General features: G+C 34.5%; 1 protein-coding gene across 1 annotated transcript in view; it reads right to left on the bottom strand.

Annotated features, from left to right (window-relative positions):
- The window catches only part of DMD (dystrophin), a 927,929-nt gene that overhangs the window by 678,985 nt on the left and 225,254 nt on the right, over positions 1–23,690 (bottom strand). The window contains exons 34-40 of the mRNA XM_009883534.1: positions 16,315–16,494; positions 14,208–14,336; positions 12,461–12,631; positions 8,764–8,886; positions 7,122–7,259; positions 5,019–5,171; positions 3,929–4,111 (exon numbers count right to left, since the gene is read on the bottom strand). Coding sequence (XP_009881836.1) covers positions 3,929–4,111; positions 5,019–5,171; positions 7,122–7,259; positions 8,764–8,886; positions 12,461–12,631; positions 14,208–14,336; positions 16,315–16,494 — 1,077 coding nt within the window. The remainder of the gene's footprint in view (positions 1–3,928; positions 4,112–5,018; positions 5,172–7,121; positions 7,260–8,763; positions 8,887–12,460; positions 12,632–14,207; positions 14,337–16,314; positions 16,495–23,690) is intronic.

Raw genomic sequence — 23,690 nt, 5'->3', positions numbered from 1 at the left:
TGTTGCAGAAAAATAGTAACTGGAGCATTTAGGTTTAGACTGTAGCAAAGGGGATTGATAACTTTTGTGAAAATACTGTGTGACTGCCAAGGCTTAACGACTTTAGATTCTGCAGAGATAATCTAGAAATTAATGGCCCTAGACCTCTCTAATGCTATAATTTTTACTGAAATGATTTTTTAAAAAAACAAGCATGTAATTTTAATATGCAAAAATTGCATACTGCTCTAGGATTGACATTTAATAGCTTGTTTTTTGAAGAGTATCTTAAGCTTCTATGAATGTCAGTGGGATTTAGTAGTCAATCATAATTTTAAAACACGATGGTAAAACATTCCACTCTCTAATAAATTATTCAGATTTCACAACTGAAGTTACTACTGACTGATTTTAAATGGAAATTTTTAGCAGAAATGAAGTAGAATGCTAAACTTTTCTTCATACAGGAATCAGAAATCGGCTCAACTGAAAAACTGAATTTTCTGAGCACTGTTTATTTTGCCACATGTGAACAAAGATACCAGGTGGGAGAAGACATGTGCAAGATACAGGAACTCAGAAGCCTTTTTCCCACTCAGTGTCATTTTAGATTTTGTGCAGTTGTATTTATTTATTTGTGTACCATGTTTACTCTGTTATTGCAATAAACCCACCTTCTTCCCTATAGAATATGACACATTATTCTCTGACAATTTTTACATAAAGAGGTGACCACTATACCAAATTGAATAATGTTTCAAAATCGGCAGTAAACAGAACATATAGTGTTTGAGGTAATAAAACTACATCATACCTCATTATCAAAATTGGTAACAGAAAATTCCTTTTTATGTATATATACACCCATATATACATCTCAATTAGCTGCTGGATATTTACTGCTACATACTTATAAGACAATCAGAATTTTATGAGAATTTACCATAGAATCATCGAATAGCTTGGCTTGGAAGGGACCTTTAAATGTCATCTAGTCCAACACCCCTCCAATAAACAGGGACATCTTCAATTAGATCAGGTTGCTCAGAGCCCTGTCCAACCCGGCCTCGAATGCTTCCAGGGATGGGGCATCTACCACCTCTTTGGGCAACCTGTCCCAGTGTTTCACCACCCTCAGTGTAAAAAATTTCTTCACGTATCCTCTTTTTCTATAAAACCATTACCCTTTGTCCTATTGCAACAGGCCCTGCTAAAAGGTTTTTCCCCATCTTTCCCGTAGGCCCCCTTTAAGTACTGAAAGGTCAGAATAAGGTGTCCCCAGAGCCTTCTCTTCTCCAGGCTGAACCACCCCAACTCTCTCACATTGCTACCATGCTAGACAGAATCAACTCTTGTATGGTTCCTATGTCCTTCTGACAAGTCCTCCCAACAAATATTGGGGAAAAGTAAAATCCAGGGGAGCGTGATCATTCTGATTTCACAGTGATATCAGAAATGTATCAGCTCAAACAAAGGTAAGAGATGCAAATCTGTCATTAAGCCACATAATTAAAGGTCTTCTTCAATGCAGTCTTGCTATGTTTATTCAATGAACCATAATGAATTGCAAGATACACAGTACAACTAAATCCTCATTGATTTATAATAACAACTTTCAATTTTTAAAGTCTGTTATTGAATACATCATCAATTATAAATAAAAAATGCATCAGTTTTCTATTTCTTTTGCTTTAAAAATAAATTCATTTTTGTATTTTTATTATATGTTTTTATTCAGTTGATAGTCAACATAGAAAATCTCCGTGAAAGTTATTATTGCTGGTATATGCAATATATTCGATTAAATAGCTTGAATTTTCATTTTTCTTTTGTGTTTTCAAGTCTTGCACAAACAATTAATTAATCCTCACAACATCCCTGTGAGGTAGGTACTTAGGCTGTATTAAAAAATTTAAAAAAGTACTAAAGAGAAATTCACTTTCTTTCACTGATTCAGCAAAACCAAAACAGTAACAAGGCAGATATACTTCTCACTCTGATTTGAGCCATGAAATATACCGCCTGTCACCAGTTTCAGTAGCTTCTGTAAAACTTCTGAAATATTTCATATGAATATCACCTTGGTCATTGTCAACAGAGCAAGATATTTTTAATGAGAAATGAGAAGGATACAGTAATTATCCTGTACACATGTAAATTTCATTGAATAATGACCTCATACCCCAGATAAATACTAACAAGTAGCTTTCTTGCATGAAATATTTGAGAATATTTAAAAATTTAACCATTTCAAGGATAGAAATATATTACATAAGTAATAAATTTTAACAATAAAAATGCATGTAATGGTTACATGGCTTTAAAAAGTTGGTCACCCTATTCCTTTGACCAGTTCAAAAGCACATGTGCTGATGCATCTAGCTTACATTTTTTAAAAGAAAAATATACTAATATGCAGTTTTATTGATTTGCTAGTAAAATTTTATAATGGATATACTTATCATCTGTCATGGTAGGTGGTGGGTGACATAAAAAGCACATTGACAGCAGGTTTTTTTTATATAAATTGCATGCACGTTCCTATTTCTTACTTGCTTATCAAAGGAACAAATTATAATTATATTCATTATAAAAAAAGGACTCATTTACAAGACAAAGTGAAGCTGCTCTAGCTCCATGCCAATATAAACGATTTGCAACTGATTACATCCATCAAGTTTAATATAAACCATAGTAATCTGAAGAGAGTAATCAGATGGAACAAGATTTAATAACATACAAATCAAAGTTAATGTTTCTCTGATTGTCTCCATTAACTGCATAGCTATCCCAATTATTATTTTTATATATACATTATGTAACTTAAGAGTAGAAAAATTAAAAACACACAATACACTCAGTACATTAAATAGAGGGCTGTATTGACCAACAGGTGATACACTATTGCTGATTTTTGGAACTTGTTTTTTCTTTTTAAAAACATAGTTGACCACATATCAATTAGAAATACCACTTCATGTATTTAAATTTTCATTATCCTATCAGTATGCCCCCCTCTGCAACCTAGGTGCATTTCAAAATAAATAAATTGGATTTTATTTCATTGAAACACCCCTTTACCACTAGCACTTTTAAGATTACAGAAGAGCATATAATGCAACAACTTTCTTGAGAGCAAATCTTATCTTTCTTCAGATAAAATCAAAAGCAAATGAGCAGAGTAGTAGGAATGGCAAGGAAAAAATGCCGTGCACGTGCAAAAGCAACCTCTGTTAACCGTCAAAATGGGTAACACCCGATATGTATTTTGATCATAAACCTGGAATAGTGACAGTTTAGTTCCCTTTTATTTATCCAGTTATTGCAGCATGTATAAACCAGTAACAATAATTCTATTTTATATACAACTAAACAACTTAAAATCAGAAGACATGAAGTTGGTTCATAAAATTATGTTTTCATTCTGTCAAATTTAAAAGTACACTTTCTTGCAAAAATTCCTTTGAGAATTAAAGCATTGGAAGAAGAGGCCATATATATATAGAGTGTCATAATAATTTTTTTAATCTCTTCCTAAAGTGACTGTAAGATGTTACGGACAAATAAAAAAACAATTAAAATTGGCATGGGATGGGTAGTTTGAGACAGACAATTTTTCTGTTTTACACGTTCACTGAACAAAATAGAGGTATGGCAAACTGACAGTTTTAAACTGGAAAATGTTATGGAAAAATAATGAGGCAACAGAAATAAGCAGGAAGTTTTCATTGCTGAGTTTTTTCTAATTGACTGATTTAACTTAAGGGCAATTTTAAGACCAAGGCAGAGAACTACTGTATTAGAATATAAAGATTCCCCCACTTGCAGACAATAGGGTTTTTCTTATTAATATCTGAAGAGTTGACACTGACCCTGAAGCTCTCATTGTTAGTAGGATGCTGTTAGTAGTAGCAGTTGCAAACATATGGGTTTGCCCGAAACAACTCACAATTTGTGCATAGTTGAGTCTTCGAAACTGAGCAAATTTGCTCTCAAAATTTCGCCAGCGCTTGCTGAGCTGTATCAGGGTTGGCTCCACTGCTTTTGCAGCCCCATCCTTAGACAGGCGTTCAGCCTGCCTGTGCACCGCATTCAGATCTTCCTTCTTCTTCTCCAATTCTCCATCAATCTCCTAGTGAGCAAAACCAATACAGGGCCCAGGACAGTTAGCTAACTAGATCCATCAACTTCAAATTAGCAAAATACTTCTGTCAGAAATTCCATTTCCATTTTATTGTCTCAATTAAAATTTACAGCTTTGCATGTCTTATTTTACGTTTAAACAAAACAAAAATAACTGAAATTGAAGAACCTTCTTGGAGACTGGCTGTAGTGATACTACCAGCTAGTGCACACTGAAAACTACTTAGCAAAGGCCAACAGTTTCCAATTCCAGATTCTTGCTAGTACACTGTGATGGGCAATTGGAGAAATTCTTTTCTCAATAAGGGTCAGCATATTCAAGACAAATAGTGTTTGGACAGCTTACAAATATATTATTTGACTCTCCTGTTTTACTCTGTGGGAAACTCAACAGAGAATGAAGCAAAGAAAGACGATGCAAAACAAACTAGGAAAACCTTTGACAGTATGTAAATAAATCTATAGAGTTTGACAGTGACATATGAGTATGTTCTGATGAAAATGAATGTGCTAACATGAGATAGAGGTCATCCATATATCGGTAAGTCATTTGTTCATCTGGAACAAAGATACATAAAATCAATTACAATTTTTACTAGAAAACATTTTATGCTTCTTAATACATTGCACACTTTCCATATTATCGACAAAAAAATGTATTTAGTTTCAAATTATTTATATAACATTCTGTGTAACAAACAAATACAAGATATAGTACAACAAAAAAATGTCAGTCTGAAGACAGATAATTAGGGTTTGTTTTACTATAAATAGAAATAAAGAGCCGAACTGATAATTTTCCGTATCTATAGGAATATTTGTTGCATTTGCTGTCTGTTAAATTGATAAACTATCACTCAAAAAGATCTACCATTGCCATCCCAAAACAACATTACCTTTAATTTCTGCTCATCTTTGTGGTCTGGTAGACTGGCTAACTTTTTCTCAATGTCATCCAGCCATGTCATTAGGTCATCAGCCTGCCTCTTGTACTGATACCATTGATGAGAAATCTCTAAAGCCTTTTTTCTTCTTTGAGATCTCAAGTCCTGTTCACAGTGCAGACATTATTAGAATATGAATTAAAGGCTTATAAGGTATGAATTGGCATGTGTGCACACTGAAGGGAAAAAAGTGTACAAGGCCACTATTTTTTTAATTAAATGTTGATACTTAGACCAAGTATATACATATCTCAACACAGCGTATTTTCTTCAGTTTAACAACATATAAGTAACTGAACACAACATATTTTCATCAGTTTAACAGAGTATTTTTTCTTTTAAAGGAGGTTACCTAATTCAGGGTTGATCACATGTTGAATATACCCCTGAGACAGTCACCAAGTTAAGATTCTTACATAAATGTCAGTATTTTCTATAAAATGCTTCTGCTCAGAATACTTACTGGACAGATGGAAACACAGCCCACTTAGTATCAAGCCATAAGTGGGCTTCCTGTGTTTGTGGTCTCCTGTGAAATTCTAGCCTGCATACAAACTCTGTAGCTAGTCAAGAGAAAATCATTTCAATGCAGAAATGTATTTAAAGACAGGTTTCTTTTTTCTAAATTAAATCCATTTTACATAATAAATGTCTTGTGTTTATAACTCAGCTTTAAGAAAGTATTAAAACTTCTCTTTAACAAGAAGGTAAAAAAATATTTTATTTCATATAAATATTATTAAATATACTCCATTTGCATTTGTTTTAACTACTTAACTTGGCTTATACAGAATTCAGAAAATATTTTCATTACTGTAACTTCTTATTAAGAAGTAAATTAAAAAATTACTGGTACATTTTATACAAAAATACTCAGATGAATTTGCCTCAACCATTCTTGAATTTTATTTGACAAGGCTGAATGCCTTAACTGCATCACCCAAAGGAAAATCAATCACTCTGTTCCATAAAAACAGCCAGTAAGGATCTGGTCGATAGCACCAGTTCTAGAAATACTTTTCTTGTTTCTCCTCTATAAAAGTTATGAATTACTTCCATTTAACCTGGAACAGTCAAAGACAAACCTAATAGATTTTAAGTTTCTTCTAAATGCAGACAAAACTTTGGTATAGTCCAGATAGTCTTTTACTAGATTCAAACAGATCCGCAAAACTGTAGAAGTTAAAATGAAATCCACAGGAAAGGAAAGATGCTACTTAAAAATAAGTAACAATAAAATGTAACTATGCCATGTTCCCCAAGCCAGGAACAACTTAATCAAAATTTTCAAAAGAAAGAAAAATTCTGCTTGCCAATAAAAGGAGAAATTCTACCATAGTAGGCAGAGCCTAAGGTAGGTGGTCAAGGTGACTTTTCAACTGAAAGATTCTTTCTTTCCTCAGTTTTATTTTTCCTCTGGAAAGATGACACCCTCAATTACCACTATTAGCTTGTCCAAATAGATCTCACTGAGGATGTTTCTGGGAACAGTATCATACAGCTATACCTCCAGAAGTGTGGTAATACAGAATTTTGATATGTGACTTTGCTTTTTAGCCTCTTAGCTGCTAGGTCTATTGGTATTACTACCTACCCTATTCTAAAGATGCTGGAGCCACTTTTCCCGCTAAAAAACATAGCATGTAAATCTTTTAGTAAAGGATAAAACAACTTATTCATTGCCAGAACTACGTTATACAACTGAAAATATAGGTTTGTGAGAATTGATCTAACTAAGGCCTTGACTGCTGTCGGAGAAACATAAAACATGCATAATGTGTTAAAAAAGGAATTATTATCAAAGAAATCATTGTTGTCCAACTGGCAATCACACGGTTGCAACACAGAGGACAAAACAGTACTTGTTAAGCTGGAGATTTAAAACGTCTTTTTCAAGGCATCGAGAGAAGTATATAAGAAAATACATGGTTATAGCCAAATAGCTTTAAATTACTCATCTCTATATAGTAATGAAGATTCATTTAACAGAACAATGCACCGAAATGAACAAAAAAATGGTTTTAGTAGCATGTGCTATAATTGTAGCTCCTATACCTTGAGAGCATTATGTTTAGTCTGCAACATCTGTTGTTTTATCTTTATTTCCTCCCGTTTTCTCTCATCTGTGATTCTCTTTTGAAGCGTGTCGCCCCTTTGCAGCAATTCTTCCACTGTGCTCTCATCGTCTTCACTCTGATTTAAAAAAAAATAACAAGTATAATGAGCATTTTAATCTAATTATTACTTAAGTACTAGGAGATACAGACATATAAAACTACACTTCCTCTGCCAAGGTAATCATCTAACAGCTACTTGCAGTTCTATACTGAAGACAAAATAACTTTTACTTGCTTTCTACAATACACGTGGACACTTGAGGGGTACAAGTAAAACAGCACTTGAAAACCTACAGATGTTTGATATTAGATTTCATGCAGCATCCAGGATAACAGGATGAAAACATTGAAGGCAAAAAGGTAAAATATATTTCACTTTAAAACAAGAAGAATAGATATATCTAAAATAATCTAAATCACTGTCAGTAGTCACTGAAATCGCTAGTATACTAGGAGGCCATGTAATTCCTGACTATTTTATGTATCATCACAATGCAAAACAGCTATTCTGGTAGGGAAAACAATACCGCTAAGTACTTTTCACATAGAAGTTGAATCTACACCACAGCTTCTGGGAGCGTATCTCTTGAACCACACTAAACATTTTATGTAAAGAAAGGGAACGCAATATGCTCAAGTAGTGAAAACTGCCCCGTCAAACTTGATTCACCCAGAATTTAGCACTGCAGTGGTAATTTACATACTGCCTTAAATTTTACTTTTCCTGCATAAAAAACAAAAACAAAAACAAAAGTCCTGTAAAGATTCCTTTCAGCACTCATATAAAATAGTTATCTTTGAAGAATTCCTTAAAAGGAAAAAAAAATTATCGACTCTTTACATTGCTTGTAAAGAAACAGATATTTGATCTTGCTGAGGAGTCATAAAGAGACGGTCCGAAAGACAAATTTGTTATTTCCTACCCAAGAAATGTCCCCCCTCTGAAAAGTGCTCTGGAGAAAACACACCACAGTGCAACAGTAGAAAAGCACAGCAGTATTTTACTCCTCTCTTTTTTATTCCCCCCTCCCCAAATACGCATAAATGGTTTTACTACTTGCAAAGAGCAAACATGAGCAATAAAGCTTACCGCAGCCACAAAACTATTTACAATAAATGGTATAATCAGATCGGTTAAGCACTAACTCGCAAGTGGCATTTCTTTCAATGATCATTGCCTAGCATTTGTTCTTACTGAATGTCATCTTTTACTATATTGCCCATTTAGATACATCATTCTGAGTTTTCTTGGTCCTTACACTGCTACAGAGATTTTAATATTAATTTTCTATTCTGTAATATCGCTGGCACTAGTATAGGACCCATAGAAAATACTCCTGTTTTGTTTAGCGTTTTCACAAGGGTAAAAAAATGTTTTTCTTATAAACTAACAATGAACTTATCACTAAAACTTTTAGTTTACGCTAACTGGAGACCTTTGATTTTATAATACATTAGCACAGTAAAATTTTGTCCAAGTCATATCTAAAGACCCTAACACAAATAAGGAAGTTTTTAATTTTCACTCAATTATTTTTATCTCCCTGTCTACTTCACTCAGACTTCCATTTCATACTTACCATATCCTTATTGAAGTCCTCCTCTTTCAGATTCACTCCCTGCTGAATTTCAACCTCCAGTGGTTCAAGCATTTTTTGTATATCAAAGTCAAATTGCTCCAATTCCTTCAAAGGAATGAAGGGCTAAAATGGGAGAAATACAAAGATTATTTATTTAAATCACATACTTAATAGTTTTATGAGAAACATAAATGAAATGAGACCTCTGTTCTACCCCCTATTGCTAAAACAATGGTAGACTTTCCATCGTGTGGAAAAATATCTACACCGTACAGCTCAAAGTACCGAAAGATACAAGTAGAGACAGGCATTTAGCAGTACCATATAATTTCCATACAGTAAAAAATAAGAATTCTATGGTGAGAGAACTTTTTTAAAAAAAATATATTCTCACATTTGTGTGTAAGAACAGGTTCAGATAAACAGTGTAACATAATGATTTGTCTAAAAAATTAGATGTTGACACTACTTGGCTAAATCTGGTTTGTCAGAAATTACTCACACAGCAACAAGCAATCCATTCAAATGAAACCCCCCCTACTACTACCAATTGAGAAAAATTTCATGATAATTTGGTTCTGCATTTTGAAATCCTTGCTTTCACAAAGCAGAGCAAAAATATCAGGTGAATTATACAAAACAAAAGACAGATAATCTTTGTATAAGATACTACCCTAGCATTTTTTTGTAATATATTAAAAAAAAAAAAAAAATCAACAAAACTTCACTAAAAGAGCTTGTGTTTCAAAAAAGCCTCAACAAAAATACAGGACCAAAGCCTCCTCAATCAAACAAAATAGACAATCAATCCAAAATCAATCACTTTATAATTATGGTGCTTTAGCTTAGTGTTGAGTTTTAAACTCTAAAACAAGTGCTACTTATTAACAACAATACATTGCCCTTTATCTATCTGATACCCCAGCGCCTGTGGATAGTTTAGTGTACAATATGCAGTATATTTACAGAGTGGATTGCAAAGGATCAACAGAAAAAGCTTTCTTCCTTCAAAGCTTTAAATGCAAGAATAAGCAGCAAATTCTTGATGATTCTTGCATAAAATTTAGATTTAAAGGTAATTCATGCTTTATGATGTTTTTGGAACTCTTAGATGTACTACTGTCTTCTCACTAATGACATAAGCACATTATATTCTAATCAGTTCTCTTTCACTCTTCCCTCCAGTTCAATTGGTATTTACTATAAAGCAAAAGTTTGTAGCGAAAATGGTAACAATCAAAGTTAATCAGTTAAAACAAGAGAGACCGGACATCAACTGTAATCAGTTCTCAGCTGTTACAAAGATGGCCTGGGAGAATTAGGGTAAAAATGCCTTAATTGTATCCGGTTGATTGTTTTAATGATGATATTTATGGAGAATAAAACTGTGCTCGCAAATTTTCATCAAGAAGCTCAGCAAGCACTTCAACTGAGGTATAAATAATAGCAAACTACACAGTAATTTCTTCTCAAATGCTCTGAAGGATATCTTCTAAAGTACTTAAATCTCACTAAAAGACAAGCCAACTAATAAGACTGGAATATAAAATTACTAATCTCTGCCAAATGCTGAAAACAATAACAAAATGGAAAATGGAAGGAAAAATACTAAATGAAATTCCAATAATTGAACGAGATTCAAAGACCACTTGAAAATATTAAATCTCATTTTAACACACTATGATAATTTTGTTAATTCAGGGCACAACAATTATGTACTACCATTTACTGACTTCACAGGTCATTTCTTATTTACTTCACTGTTGTACTGATAATTGTTAGTATTTGAAAAACTATAGCTAATTTGAAAACAGATGAGAATTGATTGAAAATACATTATGAAAGCTTACTATCCTCTTGAATTGATTTTTTTAATCTACTATTCACTGTGTAATTCTACCTAAGTATGAAAAAAACCCAAAACACTTAGGAAGCATAATATCACCCTGTAAGAAGAATAATTTTTCAGCCCATGAAGGTGAACTGCACTAAGAGAAGTGCAGTTACCTACATTATACAGGTGGACAAAACAAGGCACCCAGCAATTTAGTTCTTCATCCAAATGCATGCAGCAAGTCAGTAGAACCGCCAAGAATTCAGCCAAGTTTCTGCCTCTCTGTCTTATGTAATACCTACTACTATAGATATCCTTTGCGAGTCATACCCTAGGTGTCCATTCCCTAGGGTCCTGGAAAAGGCCCCCTACATTCTAATTTACCATTAAAATCATGTGCTGTAGTAATTCCTCTCTTCTTGATAGGTACATGGTGTATAATGCATAGTGAGGTGCTGCCGTTCCAGCTCATCTTGCCTGTACAATCATAAATGGGAGAACACCTGAGAGAGAAGGTTGCCAGGTGGAAGGTGTTTGAAGGCTGTGTTCTGAAGATATTTCACCTTGATAAGCACCATTTACCTCTTCTTTGAGTGAGCCCACAATATGCAATGCAACTAGTTAACCCCTGATAAACCATCTATAGGCAGTTGCATTGTTCCCTAAGACAAGAAATAATTTCATACAACCCTATCAAAGGCTGCCTCAGCCCTGTATGCTTACAGTCTTGTGGAACTGCAAGGTAAAACTCAGAAGAAAATCCAGGCTGCAGGTAGCAGATTTTCAGAATGAACATGTCACACAACAGAGTGGTTTGGGCTTTGTGCCAAAACGTTCTCTGTCTGCAGCCTGTACTTCAGTAACAAGTAAGTGAGGAGCAGCACACTGGAATGGCTGAAGTACTACTGATGGCCAATAGGAAAAAAAAAAAAAAGATGACCTTTAATCGTAAGACATATTCTTTCCTGTTCCAGAAATGAAACCTGAATAAACTCAAATATCCACAAAGAATGTGATGGTTAAACAGAGTATTGAGCCCTGCATAAACCCCAAACAACTCAGGAAAACCATATCTCTTTGCTTATGCTTTTTGCAAAGCTTATTTGCTGCTCTGCCACTCATCCTCCGTCCATTCATTTCCAGTGCTGTTACTCCAGCCAGCAAAAAGCTTAAGATCAAGCTCCATGCATTCCCATTATCCTACATACCAACCTGCACGGCTGCCTGCTTTAATCTGCCAGAAGAGCTCTCCGCAATAAAGACAGCAAATACAATGGAGAAAGGAGGTGGCTTACGTCCTCCCTCATTTCAATTCAGAAGTCACAACTAAAAATTACCTAACCCATATTGAATCCAGATTCAGTAGTCAAACTAGTTGTACAGATGAGTAGCTGAAGTATAACTGATACAATCTGTGTGTGTGTATATATATATGCACATCTATAGATATATCTCAAACCTTGGTAAGTGACAGCCTCATCGGAAAAGACTAGGTGCACTGAATGAAAAATTAACCCTCAAAAGCCAATCTATATTAAAAAACAAAAAAAAGGCTACTCATACTTTGAGAATATTAAGAATCTTACTGATTACCAGGTGTTGCTCATTCTTTATAAGTTAATGAAGTAGTCATCGTTACTTTCACATAAAGTCAGTGAATATTCTAATTGTGAAACAGTGAAAAAAGATCTTAATGTCAAAACCCCCACACTTTTAAAAGAATATTGTTCGGATCCACTTTTTTTTTTTTTTCCTTTAAAGCTTAGTTTTTGGGGAAACTGCAGCCTGCTATGTAGTTGTAATTGTGCACCTTATATAAATACTGTTTTATATTCATCTCCGTATGGAAGCAAGTCCTCCTACCTTTCCACTCTTAATTCTTTGCGATATAGCTGCAAATCGCTGGTTGAGCTCTGACAGTTTAGGCTCTACTACTTTCCTGCAGTGATCTCCACGGTTTGTCATCAAGTCTACTGCCTGGTCACGCACAGAGTCCACCTTTGGATGCATATCATTCAGCTCAGCCTTTAAGCGCTACAGTCCGTGAGCAAGAGACAGGGCTTGAAGTTAGTAATAAATGCAAAGAGAGAGAAAGAGAGAGAGAGAGAGTGTGCAAAGGAATAGGGAGCAAAACCACAAAGCAAATTCAGATAATTATGCATGAGTGTGTAAATCCAGTAGAAATACATCAGTTAACATTCCCAGTCATATCCCTCAAATTTGTAGAAGGAATGTATCTACATGTCTGTTTTAATATCTCCTCGAGAAAATTGATGGTGAACATTATTTCTAGGCAGGTTCTTATCTGCAATAATACAATCCTCAGCGTATTTCAGGATACGCTAAATTGTTTTATGTTCCTAAAGCTAAGAAGAGCTGCTAATTCATGTATTATGGAACTGGACATATAATTGTTGCTTTCATTACTGTTCATGCCCATAGTTGAGGTGGGGAAAAATGACCAGATGAAAACCAGTGAGAATTTTTTCTATAAATCTATCACAAATTACAAAAAGCTGAGGGCAAATACCTTCTTTCTCTGCAGCAGTAATCTAACAGTAGAACCCAGTACAGGCAGAGGCCAAAAAAGATAGCCAGGCATTCAGGAATCATAAACATACTAAGAATTACATTTCACCGTCTGTATGAAATGCCTTTGTGCAGTACAAATATATATACCTGTATTGATGGTAAAGATAATTGTAGTTTGTACCTGATGGTGGCAAAATTGCTCATTCAACTACAAAAGTCTGTCCTGCAATCCTACTGAGATCAATGAGGCACTGATTTATGCTCTGCCTTGGAATTTGTAGTCTTGCTTTAGTAAATGGTATCATTATGTTAGTGGCAGCAATACAATTCTGATTTTAATTTGCAAACTGGTCCTCAGATAGCATGTTCTGATCATGGAGTTCAATACAAAGTAAAACTTCACACTGATTTCAGAAAAAAAAAAATCCATATAGATAACAATTTGAAGTTGTTTAATCTTAACAAAGATGGTAATTTAAATGAGATACTTCAAAAATTCAAAATTCACATCTATCCTGCAAGTTAATTTTTCATCGGTTGGTCAAAGGATGCAATGAGCCAAATAAAACATTCTGATCATACACTAACGCTTTATTATACAGCTAGTTCACCAGATAATGTTCTTGTCTGTGGTGTTGGACTGCCATCAACGCAAACAGTGTTTATAGAATTAAAACAATCATATGACAGAGATATCAGATGCAGATAACATAGATATCAGAAAAGTATCACAGAAAATCAGAAAAGCAATTAAAAATGAACACAGAAAAAAAAGGATTTTGTTCAACCAGATGTGTTTAAGGAGTATTTTCCAGGCAACAGAGGCTTAATAAGCTGCTGTTCCACTCACCAGGAATTTCCTAAGACTTATAATAACATATCTGGTTTTATTTCTGCAGGGATTTAACTTTTGTAATGCAGTACAAATTTATTAAGTAATCTACAAGCTGCCAGAGGGTAGCTTTATCACAGAAAAAAGAATGTTAATCAATTTGTGATACCTTTCAAAATATGCTAGTTTAGACACAGTCCTTTTTAGAATAAAATTAATGCTTTCCAGAAAATCACATTTTTTTACCTTAAGAATTTCCTCTTTTTGCTGGGGTTTTTGTTTATCAGATTCATCCAACAGTATTTCAGCACGATACATCCAAGTTGTGACATTAGCTACATTCTGATCAAAAGCGTCCATGTGCTTTTGATATTCCTGTATGTGGAAAAGGTAAATACTGCATACAAAAAAAGTAATCAGAACTGAAATAATAGCCGTAATTAAGCCAACTGTGGCAAACACGTGTACATTATGAAATTAAGCTTGTTTATTTCATACACTGAGTGCTTGTTTTGGGAAGGATAGAATCTGTTGTTTGTTTGCCCTCACTTTGTATGTTAAGTTTCTTTAAAAAGACATTCTAGGAGAGAGAAAAGCTTCCAAAGTGACAGGAAGGAGAGTGATAAAGTCACAGCAAGACGCAGGTGTCTGCAGCTCATCCAGACTGCTGAGAGGAACAGGAAGCTCACAGCCAGACTTACCGGAGGTGGAAAGAGGAGCTTCCCAAGAACCAGGTACAGAAGTTATTTTGGAAAGCCACTATGTTGATTGAAACCCAGACGGTAACAGGGATGCACTTGCAAAGTCACAATTAAGAATGGGAGCTTTGTAAACTCTTATTTACACCTCATCTAACTTCTCCGCTTTGAGACTCTGCTTTTTAAAAAAAAAACTATTCTAGTTGATATTCTGATAAACCTTTTTTTCTCTCCTTAATTTAAAAACATTTTGTCTTTTTTGGTGAGCTCACTAGAAGGAGGCCTCTGTGTATCCACACAATACATATATGTACCACACACCTGACATCAAAGATTTTACTAGTCCTTTTGGTCCCCACATGTATAATCCTTTATTTTACACTGTTCTAAAATCAGCAAAGACCAACTCCCTCTCTTACACCTTTCAATCATGGGTTCTAGTAAATATTACTGAAAGAATCCAAAGCAAAGACAGAGAGGAAGTAGAGGAATATGTAACTATACTAGTCTATAAACTCCATTATATGTTTCTTATAATCAGTTCCACATCGAAGCTGAGCATCTACATCATACTGAAGTGCTTAAGTTTTCCAGATAGAATAGACATGACTAAATGCTTTCACTTGTATACTGCATACAGCTGAAGAAGCCCTGTAGTGCTGCTGTATATCTGTCACAAAAGCATTTGTAGCATAGCTACACAGACTCTGGTGGAGCTCCAACACATCAAGCTCTGAAAAGTCATGATAAAAGCTAACACAACCTCGAGAATCACTTCAGTTTCTCTGAGCTGAAACTGCATTCCCATGGTCTCAGCAACTGAAACAGCATACAAAATTTCTCAATGCATTCTGGCAGCCCTTCTGTGTTTAAGGGTTCAAGCTGTCATCTCTTCATGGCAGAATGAATTTTAAGGGAGAATATAGTTATGTGACTATCAGCAGTTCAAAGCAGCTGGGGTTGAGGCTGTTGAATCTGTACTAAATACGTATTAGGGATTTTACTTTTGACTAGGCTTAATCTGGTCCCCTTAAGTAACTATCCCCACCAGAACATGCACTATAAAGCTATCCAAAGAAGGATCATGCAGTTCTGAAAGACCATAGTCCATGACCACATTAGGTGTAAACCCAGAGCAGAGCTCCTGATCAATTGTTTCTGAAATGAGTCTAGTTCACACACACCAAAACTACCCTGTGGACCAAACCAACAGGCAAGTGGGGACTGACTTCTCAACTGTTCTATTCCAAAGAGAAACACTAATGTGGCCAAAAGCAGCTGAGGTCGTTGGTATCAATACCAAGACTTAGTTTAGTTGACTATTTCTTTCAGTTGATTCATATTCAAGTAATCTAAGTCCATGGGGAGAAAATGCATTTTATTCATTAGGAAAAAAAAAAACCAACCCAAAACAGTCCAGGAACTACTGAGGCAGACAAGAATGGGAAGTAGTAACAATCAAGACTCCACAGAACCATCACTCTGTAAGCAGTCAGATTCTTAAAATATATATAATGTGCTAAACAAAAATTAATCTGATTGTCTCTGTACCTATGTATTCAATAAGCTTAACCAGAAAAAGCAATCCTATAAGGCTGAGTACCTGCGACAGGGTACCAACATTTCCTCTCTGTGAACAAATGTATTTTCCTTACCAGTAACAGATTGAACCATTCCTCAGCGCGTGAAGTTACTGCTATCCAATTACTGTTCAGGAGGCTGAGTTTATCCTCCACTAGACTTTCTTTTCCTTTCAGCACTGTCTTCAAATTCTCTCCTAAATCACTGATGCTCTTAAGATGAACCTGGCGTTTCTCAATTTCCTTCCGTGTTGCCTATGTGAGCAGGATAAAAAATAAAAGTTCAGGAAATTAAAAGTTCTCCACCCTAAGAACATCAAATATTACAACAGCCAGTAAGTTCATACTAGAACACACACTCTTGCTTCCTACAGGAAGGGGAAGTGTTTCATGAAGAGCAGTTAGTAAAAAGTAAATTGTTCCTCTTTAGCTCTGATAAAATTGTAAATATTCTTCATATGCTCACAATAGTTTCTGGAAATAGTTTAATTTTGAAAAGTGTGAATTATCTCTCATTCCCATGTTAAAAATATAGTTTTAATGCTTAATTATTAAACAAGAAGCCACATGTTACAATATTTATATTGAGATGTTTAAATTTACTTTGCATATTAAAAAATGACATAGCTATCAAATAGCACATAAAGCTTACACAATAAATGGGACAATAATAAAGCACCATGATGACATCTTAAGACTTAGAGAATTCCACTGAAAATAAACTCATGAAATATTTCAATATTCCTTTAATATTTTTCAATGCAATCTTTTTCAGCAGAAACCATGTTCTTCTTTCCTGTTAGCTTTCTTGTTTCCTAACTGTAGAAATGCATCTTTTCATTCCATTCACTTGGGATTTCACTCTGTGGACTAAAATAAGCTATTATCCATAGGGCCCCTAAGCTTGAATGACTAAAATAGATTAGATTTCCAGCACCTCCACCCACTATTATTTTACCTTATATAAATAGATTCAAATTATACATAAGGTCACATAACTTACTCATTATTCACATCTTAATATTTGTTGTGACATGAAAGAAGTCCTACAAAAGCAACAAACCCCAACATATTTAGACAACATGTAAAAAAGCAGGAATTTAATACTAAATACTGAGGTGACACAATGCGAAGTATAACAACCTTGCTGAATACTCAAGGAGAGGCACAAATTCCTGACACCTAATATCACATATAATCATTTTTATGGGAAAAATTTATCTGAGCTCCTAGTCACCTGCTGGCAATGATCCAGGTATGTATGATCTCTGCTTATAAAATAAAGCTTCAACTAGAAATGAAATGGTCCAAACTGAACACAAACAGAAGTAAGTTGGGAGAACAGTAAGAATCACTAGTCTCCAGAGACACTGATTTCTCACAGACAACTTGAATACACTAAAAGAAGGACCACGTCTGATCAAACTGCAGTCACAATTCTTCTGTCTCAGGATCAACACTGTTACTGCAGTGGCACTACACCTTTATCACCTCCGTCCTCTTACATCTCTCAAGACCATACACCAATATGATTTTGTTGATAATGTGTTAGAGAAAGTAAAATTTTTAGTTTGCAATAAAGACAGTATAGAAATTATTCTTTTTGGTACAATATAATCTTACGAATACCTCTAATTTACTTGGCACATGTTATGTTTACAGCAGCAGCTCGCTCCCTGTGCTTAACAGAATTAATGATCCAATTTTGTAATGTTATTTCACAGAGAAGGTTTTACACTTGCATTTCATGTATGAGACATTTTCCACATTCTACCAATTTTCTCAAATACAGAGGATTTGTAACAGAACCAAGACATGATTAATGCAAATTATTAACTATAAACTACATAATTATAGAATTTGAAAGGGAGAGTTTCAAATTTCAACAGGTTCTTGTCGGATTACAGTAAAAACATGCCCTCTTCTAGTACAATTTTATCTGTTTCACAGCAGGTACAAAATGTCATCATAAAAAAGAATAACGCAAAGAATATAATTTATCTCCAACTCAGGATGGAAAATTTTAATCAGCTTTATTACCTTTTCTGAACAATTTACTTCCATTTGGAAAAGAATCTATGAAGCACATAGTGAAGGTTGTAGTTTCCTTTGTATTTTACATGTTTGAAAACTCAGACCAGTCTTGGGCTATATATATAAATATTAAGCCCAACTACAAATGTAAACAAATGGATTGAATAATTAAATGTCTATTAAATTAAACTGCTACCCCAAAGCCAGATGTATAATTCCCAATGTATAACAAAAAGTACAACAGTGCTTTGCATGATCCCAGGAGTTGTTCAATTCAAAGTAAAGAAATAATGTAAACCAAAGACTAGGTGCACCACTGGGCAGTATGAATATTAATATTCCTGTGTATTAGAAAATAAGGGACATAAATAACCATTGAAATAAGTAAACAATCACACTTCCCCCCCACCTTCTTAAAAAAAGCCATTGAGGTCTTCAATGCAATATCAAAGTGCAAAAGCCATCTTCCGCAATACTTCAAATCTCTATTATTCAAAGCTTTTATGTATAAAATCCTGGACCCACTGAATACAGTTGTAAAATTAGCAAGGTCTGTAAAAGACATCTGGATTTCACACTGCATTATCAGCTAGGACCTCCTCTGTATGACATAAATGTGTATTAGGTAAACTAGCAACATTTTTCAGTTCTTTCACAACTTCAGTAACACTTTTTTCCCCCCTAATTTGACATTTCTTTGTTATAGTTTTCTGAATTATCTTTTCAGTATTACTAGACAATGACATTCTACATATACTCCATCCATTGCAATATAACAGATAGCATTGGTAAATTTTCTGTAACAAAAATTACAAAAGGATTGCTATTAATTTAACAACACTATATAAAACAGATTAAAAAAATGTGTTATGATCCCAGGATATAACTAGGATTATTTCATTAAAACTCAGGGAGTGGCTTTCAAAAATCTGCTAATTTTTGAAGAGCAAGTTCCAATATTTGGTGAACTGGCCTTCACTCATCACCTTTCCCTGTATGTTCTTGAAAATAGAAGAGCATATATCAAAATTAAGGCAAAACCCACAACCTTGGTGGATTTAAACTCACTTCTGGTTGCCCTAACATCAAATTGCATTTCAGCCATGCAGTTTATTTGAAAATATGTAAGAAAGATGTAGAATTTTAATTTTAACTGCAGAATCAAAAATGTTAACTCTGTAATTTAAGAATGACATTTAACACATCTGACATCTTAAAAAAAAAAAAACAAAACCCAAAATCCCAAATAACACCACAATGGGTAAAATATGAAACATTAACGAATAAAGTGGAGAAATTCTTCCCAGAAGGACTAGGTGATTCATACGTTTTGATTTTGTGTGTTTATCAGGATGAAACTATGTAACATAAATTAAATATATAAACATCTTAGACTTTGGGAAGCTTAATTTTCTGATGCAACCTCACATGGCATTTTGGGGGAAGAGAAATATGTAAATAAAAGGTTGAACTAAGCATCATAACACCCAGAATTCAGTTGCAGCTATGAAAATTTGTCAGCAACACTCAACAGTGTTTTAAAACAGATTACATTCACTCTGCTATTTGCCATTATAATGAAGTTATTGCATTCATATTTTTTTTTTTCCTTAGGACTGGGATATTTATTTATAAAACAAAAGTTTATTCAAGAGTGTATGACCTGCTGGAAGACAAAGGTTCCATAAATACTTTCAGGAAAGACAGCTCCATTAAAATGCATATACAAATGATGCAGATTATATTAAGGAGTTATATATATATGGTCATCTCTCTTTACATCCATCTCCATTTAGGATCACATCTACTAGGAGATACAAGAGTTAAAGATAACGGCAATCTCTCCATTCAAATTGCTCTTCAAATTTGTTAGACAGAATTCTGAAGTGTCTCTGGAAAAAAACTTCTGTACTTCCACTTTTTTGAAGTACTAGTTGTGGCTATTTGGTACAGGATACCACAATGGAAATTCTTTGACCCAAAAAATTCATTCATATTTCACTGAATGAAATCGTTCCTTAGCTTTTAAAGGAACCATTATTTTTTTCTCACTTGTCTTTCTCAGAAAAATGCTGGTAGTGTGCCTTAATCAAAACTGGGAGATCACATCACCACTGAACCCCCAGGACATGAACATTTCCAAGACAAATGGCATCTAGGTTCCCAGCACCCAGGAAATGAATGTAATCAGACAGATCCTTCTTCTCTGTTAAAACTTTGCATGCAGAGCATGCCTCAGGTGACCAGTTTCTAATCCCCATCTTGATAACACCAAAAGTATGAGAGGAAGTGAGAGAGAAGACCAGCTGAGCTTTCCTTGTAGAAGTCCCTACCATTGAAATCTCAGGAAAGAAGCTGTAGTGTAAAATAAAAGGTTTATTTAAGGAAAACAACTTTGGATATCTTAAAACGTGGGTGGAAGCCAGGTTGCTCTACATTATTGAAAGGCATAGAGACAAGCTTTGCTGAGAATTCATAAGAGGTTTGTAGTTGCATAGAGTAGTATTTTACCTATTTTACATACAGATCCAAAGGATGACAGGATGAATCATGTTAGTATAGATAAAGGCAGTTCCCTATGCAGCAATGTACACTTTGAGTGGGGTTCACAGTGATCTCTCTGACCCCACTGTACTGTGGCATACTCTTTATCTTTCAGTTTACTAACAAATACTACTGCTTTTGTTTTGTTTCATTTGGTTTTTGTTTTTTTACTTGATATTTCATAAGAGGGTGAAAATCATAACCTCCTTCACATTAGCAAATACTAACTCAGGATAAAATATTTTTGAAAACAGAAGCTACATAGGATCGGCTTTTTCTGAGGACCTGGTGCAGAGGGTTTCTGAGCTGTACTTCATAATGACAAAACTACCATGTATCAAAGTTGAACTGCTGATGTTTTTTCAGACAAATCAGAATTGTGACAAAATGCAGAGGATAATATTTTAATTGTGCTGATCATTAACATATGCAGATTTAAAAAACTCAACACCAACAAATGATTGAAGAAAAGTTCTGTGTGCCTCCACACTGCCTGTACGCTGTGGAATACTTGGAAGTAAACTTTGCAATTTGAACCTCTCTAAAATAAATTAGTTAGGTGGTTCAGATCTCATGGGTGGGATTACAGAATTAATCAGAAGATGACATTATGGCCTTCTTAGTGGCTGATTATACATATTTATTTGTTTATTCACAGCACATCTTTTATTTTTATTGCATTCTAGCCACTGACTATGAATCACTTGACACAGTTTTCCGATCATTTTCTTTTACTGATGTTACTGACAGGAATACAGGTGTTAGCTAATGTAATTCTAAGTGCTTCAAGTCAAATTTATACTGACTGGTATTACACACTGAGCTAAAATATTATGTTAAAACACTGGCAGACTCATACTGCTGATAGTAGGCAGTGATACAGAACTTTTCCTGGTAATACCATCTGCCATTTCCTTTTTGAGAACATGGTCTCCTGGCAATCTATTTCTTATCAGGCCAGTTCCTGATTAAAAGACAAATAAACTCCACAATGCTTAATGTCTTCAGTGATAAATATGTTCACTAACTCCAACTCCTAATTATAAATGGATTTCTAATATACAATGTTTAATGACTATCTTTCCACCCGCATGTCATTTTTCTTATCTATTGTAACAGAACTGAATTCAAACAGAAAGATTTAGCTTGTCTCTACTGAGAAAAAAGGCAGGATTTACAGTCTTCAGTATATTGCCCATCTCATTTCACATAACTCAGCCAAGTTTTTGTTCCATCCTTAGAAAAATTCTAGGCATGAATAAATAAGTAACAAAATTTCCCTTTATGGCCAGATTAATGCTGTTTCATTAACATCATTTCCTACTCAAGGTGGACGTTTCTAGGTATTTATACCTTGAAGACAATGTTCACATGCATGTTTTTTTTATTCTAACCTTTATAATTATCTTTGAAACCCTCTGAGTTCTTTTTACTTTTGAGAAGTCGTGGGTACTGAAAATGAATTAGAAATAAGTGCAGTAATAAATATAACTGCTTCCTTGTGCTGTAAAGAAAAAAGATTATGAGCTCTCTGCTTAGTTATATCGACAGCAGCACACATCCAATTTTCAGTTCATTCGCACTATTGAGTTCTCCTCTCTCCCCCTCCATTTCCATCTTAGTTTTTCGGCAGACTTTCCTCACAATGGGAATCTGCTGGGCTTAATTCATCTCCCAGTGCATTTCATTAGATCGGTTACTGTCTTTGGCAGCCGACTTACCCAGGAAGTCCAAAGCCCAAAGCTGCAACATTAATCAGATACTGTGAGGCTCTGGTTCTGGGGACTGAATTATTGATGTATGATTTTGTATGATGCCTCATTGAAATCCACATAGGAGCATCAGTATCGTACTTATTTATGAAGTCCTCAGAAGAATTTTAAATTGTCCAGCACAACATGTAGCAATTCCTGCCTCTTAGTAAGAGCAGATTCTTTAGGAAAAAGTATACTCACTACATATAATTTCTGCAAATACTTACATTTGGAAGGCCAGGATCTGCCACCTACAGTATCAGTTGGATTGCTAAAAATTAAAAGTCTGCTTATGTGAATATTGGTTTATATTTCCTAAAGAGAATCTTAATAAAGGAATTCTGAAATCTACTCACTCAGTACAGACATACTTCAACAAGAGGCAGTTGCTGTGATTCAAAGCTGTTTGTTTATTCTTATTTCAGCGATGAACTGACAGAAGGAGAAGAGCTGATGTACTATATGAGGTTAGACTGCAGTGAAGGCTTTGGGCAGGATCTGAGGCCAAAATATACTTTTTACCAGTTCTTCCTGCAACCTTTTATGTATCAATTCCTTGCGAGAATTCATAATAATCAATGATGTTCTTTAAGATTAGTAGGTGGAGTGGTTCCCGTTTGATATATTTTTTATGTTAATATTTCTTATTTTAATTAGCTCTTGTTACCTTTTTGGATTGTCATAAGATAAAAATATGTTGTATTTCTTGTAGCAAGTGTAAGACATAACAAGGACTTCCCACTGTGTAACTGCACTGATCATCAGAATTTAGGTTCTAATTATGCAACTTCTGAAGCATTAAGGTTCATATCTAACAATGAAATGATATTAAGGACAAACCCTTCTATTTAAGGCGATGTGAAGCTATATACATCTGGAATAACTTTCCTGAACACACTTGCAGGAACATACAATGCACATTTCTGTTTCAGTAGAATGGTACTGTGTAGTTTAACACCACCAAAGATGACTCTTATTTTCATGACTGGGTAAATGGACTGAGGAACTTGCAGGTTAGTTTGAGGGCATTACAACCATATGATTGTTTAACCCATCTCTTAAAAATTTGACGCTTGTCCTTTATTATGGGTGTTAGATCACAATATCAATAAAAAGTAA

This window comes from Charadrius vociferus, unplaced genomic scaffold, assembly GCF_000708025.1.
Source record: "Charadrius vociferus isolate BGI_N301 unplaced genomic scaffold, ASM70802v2 scaffold94, whole genome shotgun sequence".
NCBI classification, from domain to species: domain Eukaryota; kingdom Metazoa; phylum Chordata; class Aves; order Charadriiformes; family Charadriidae; genus Charadrius; species Charadrius vociferus.
The sequence above is the reverse complement of the archived record's forward strand: the minus strand, read 5'-3'. Positions and strand labels throughout refer to the sequence as shown.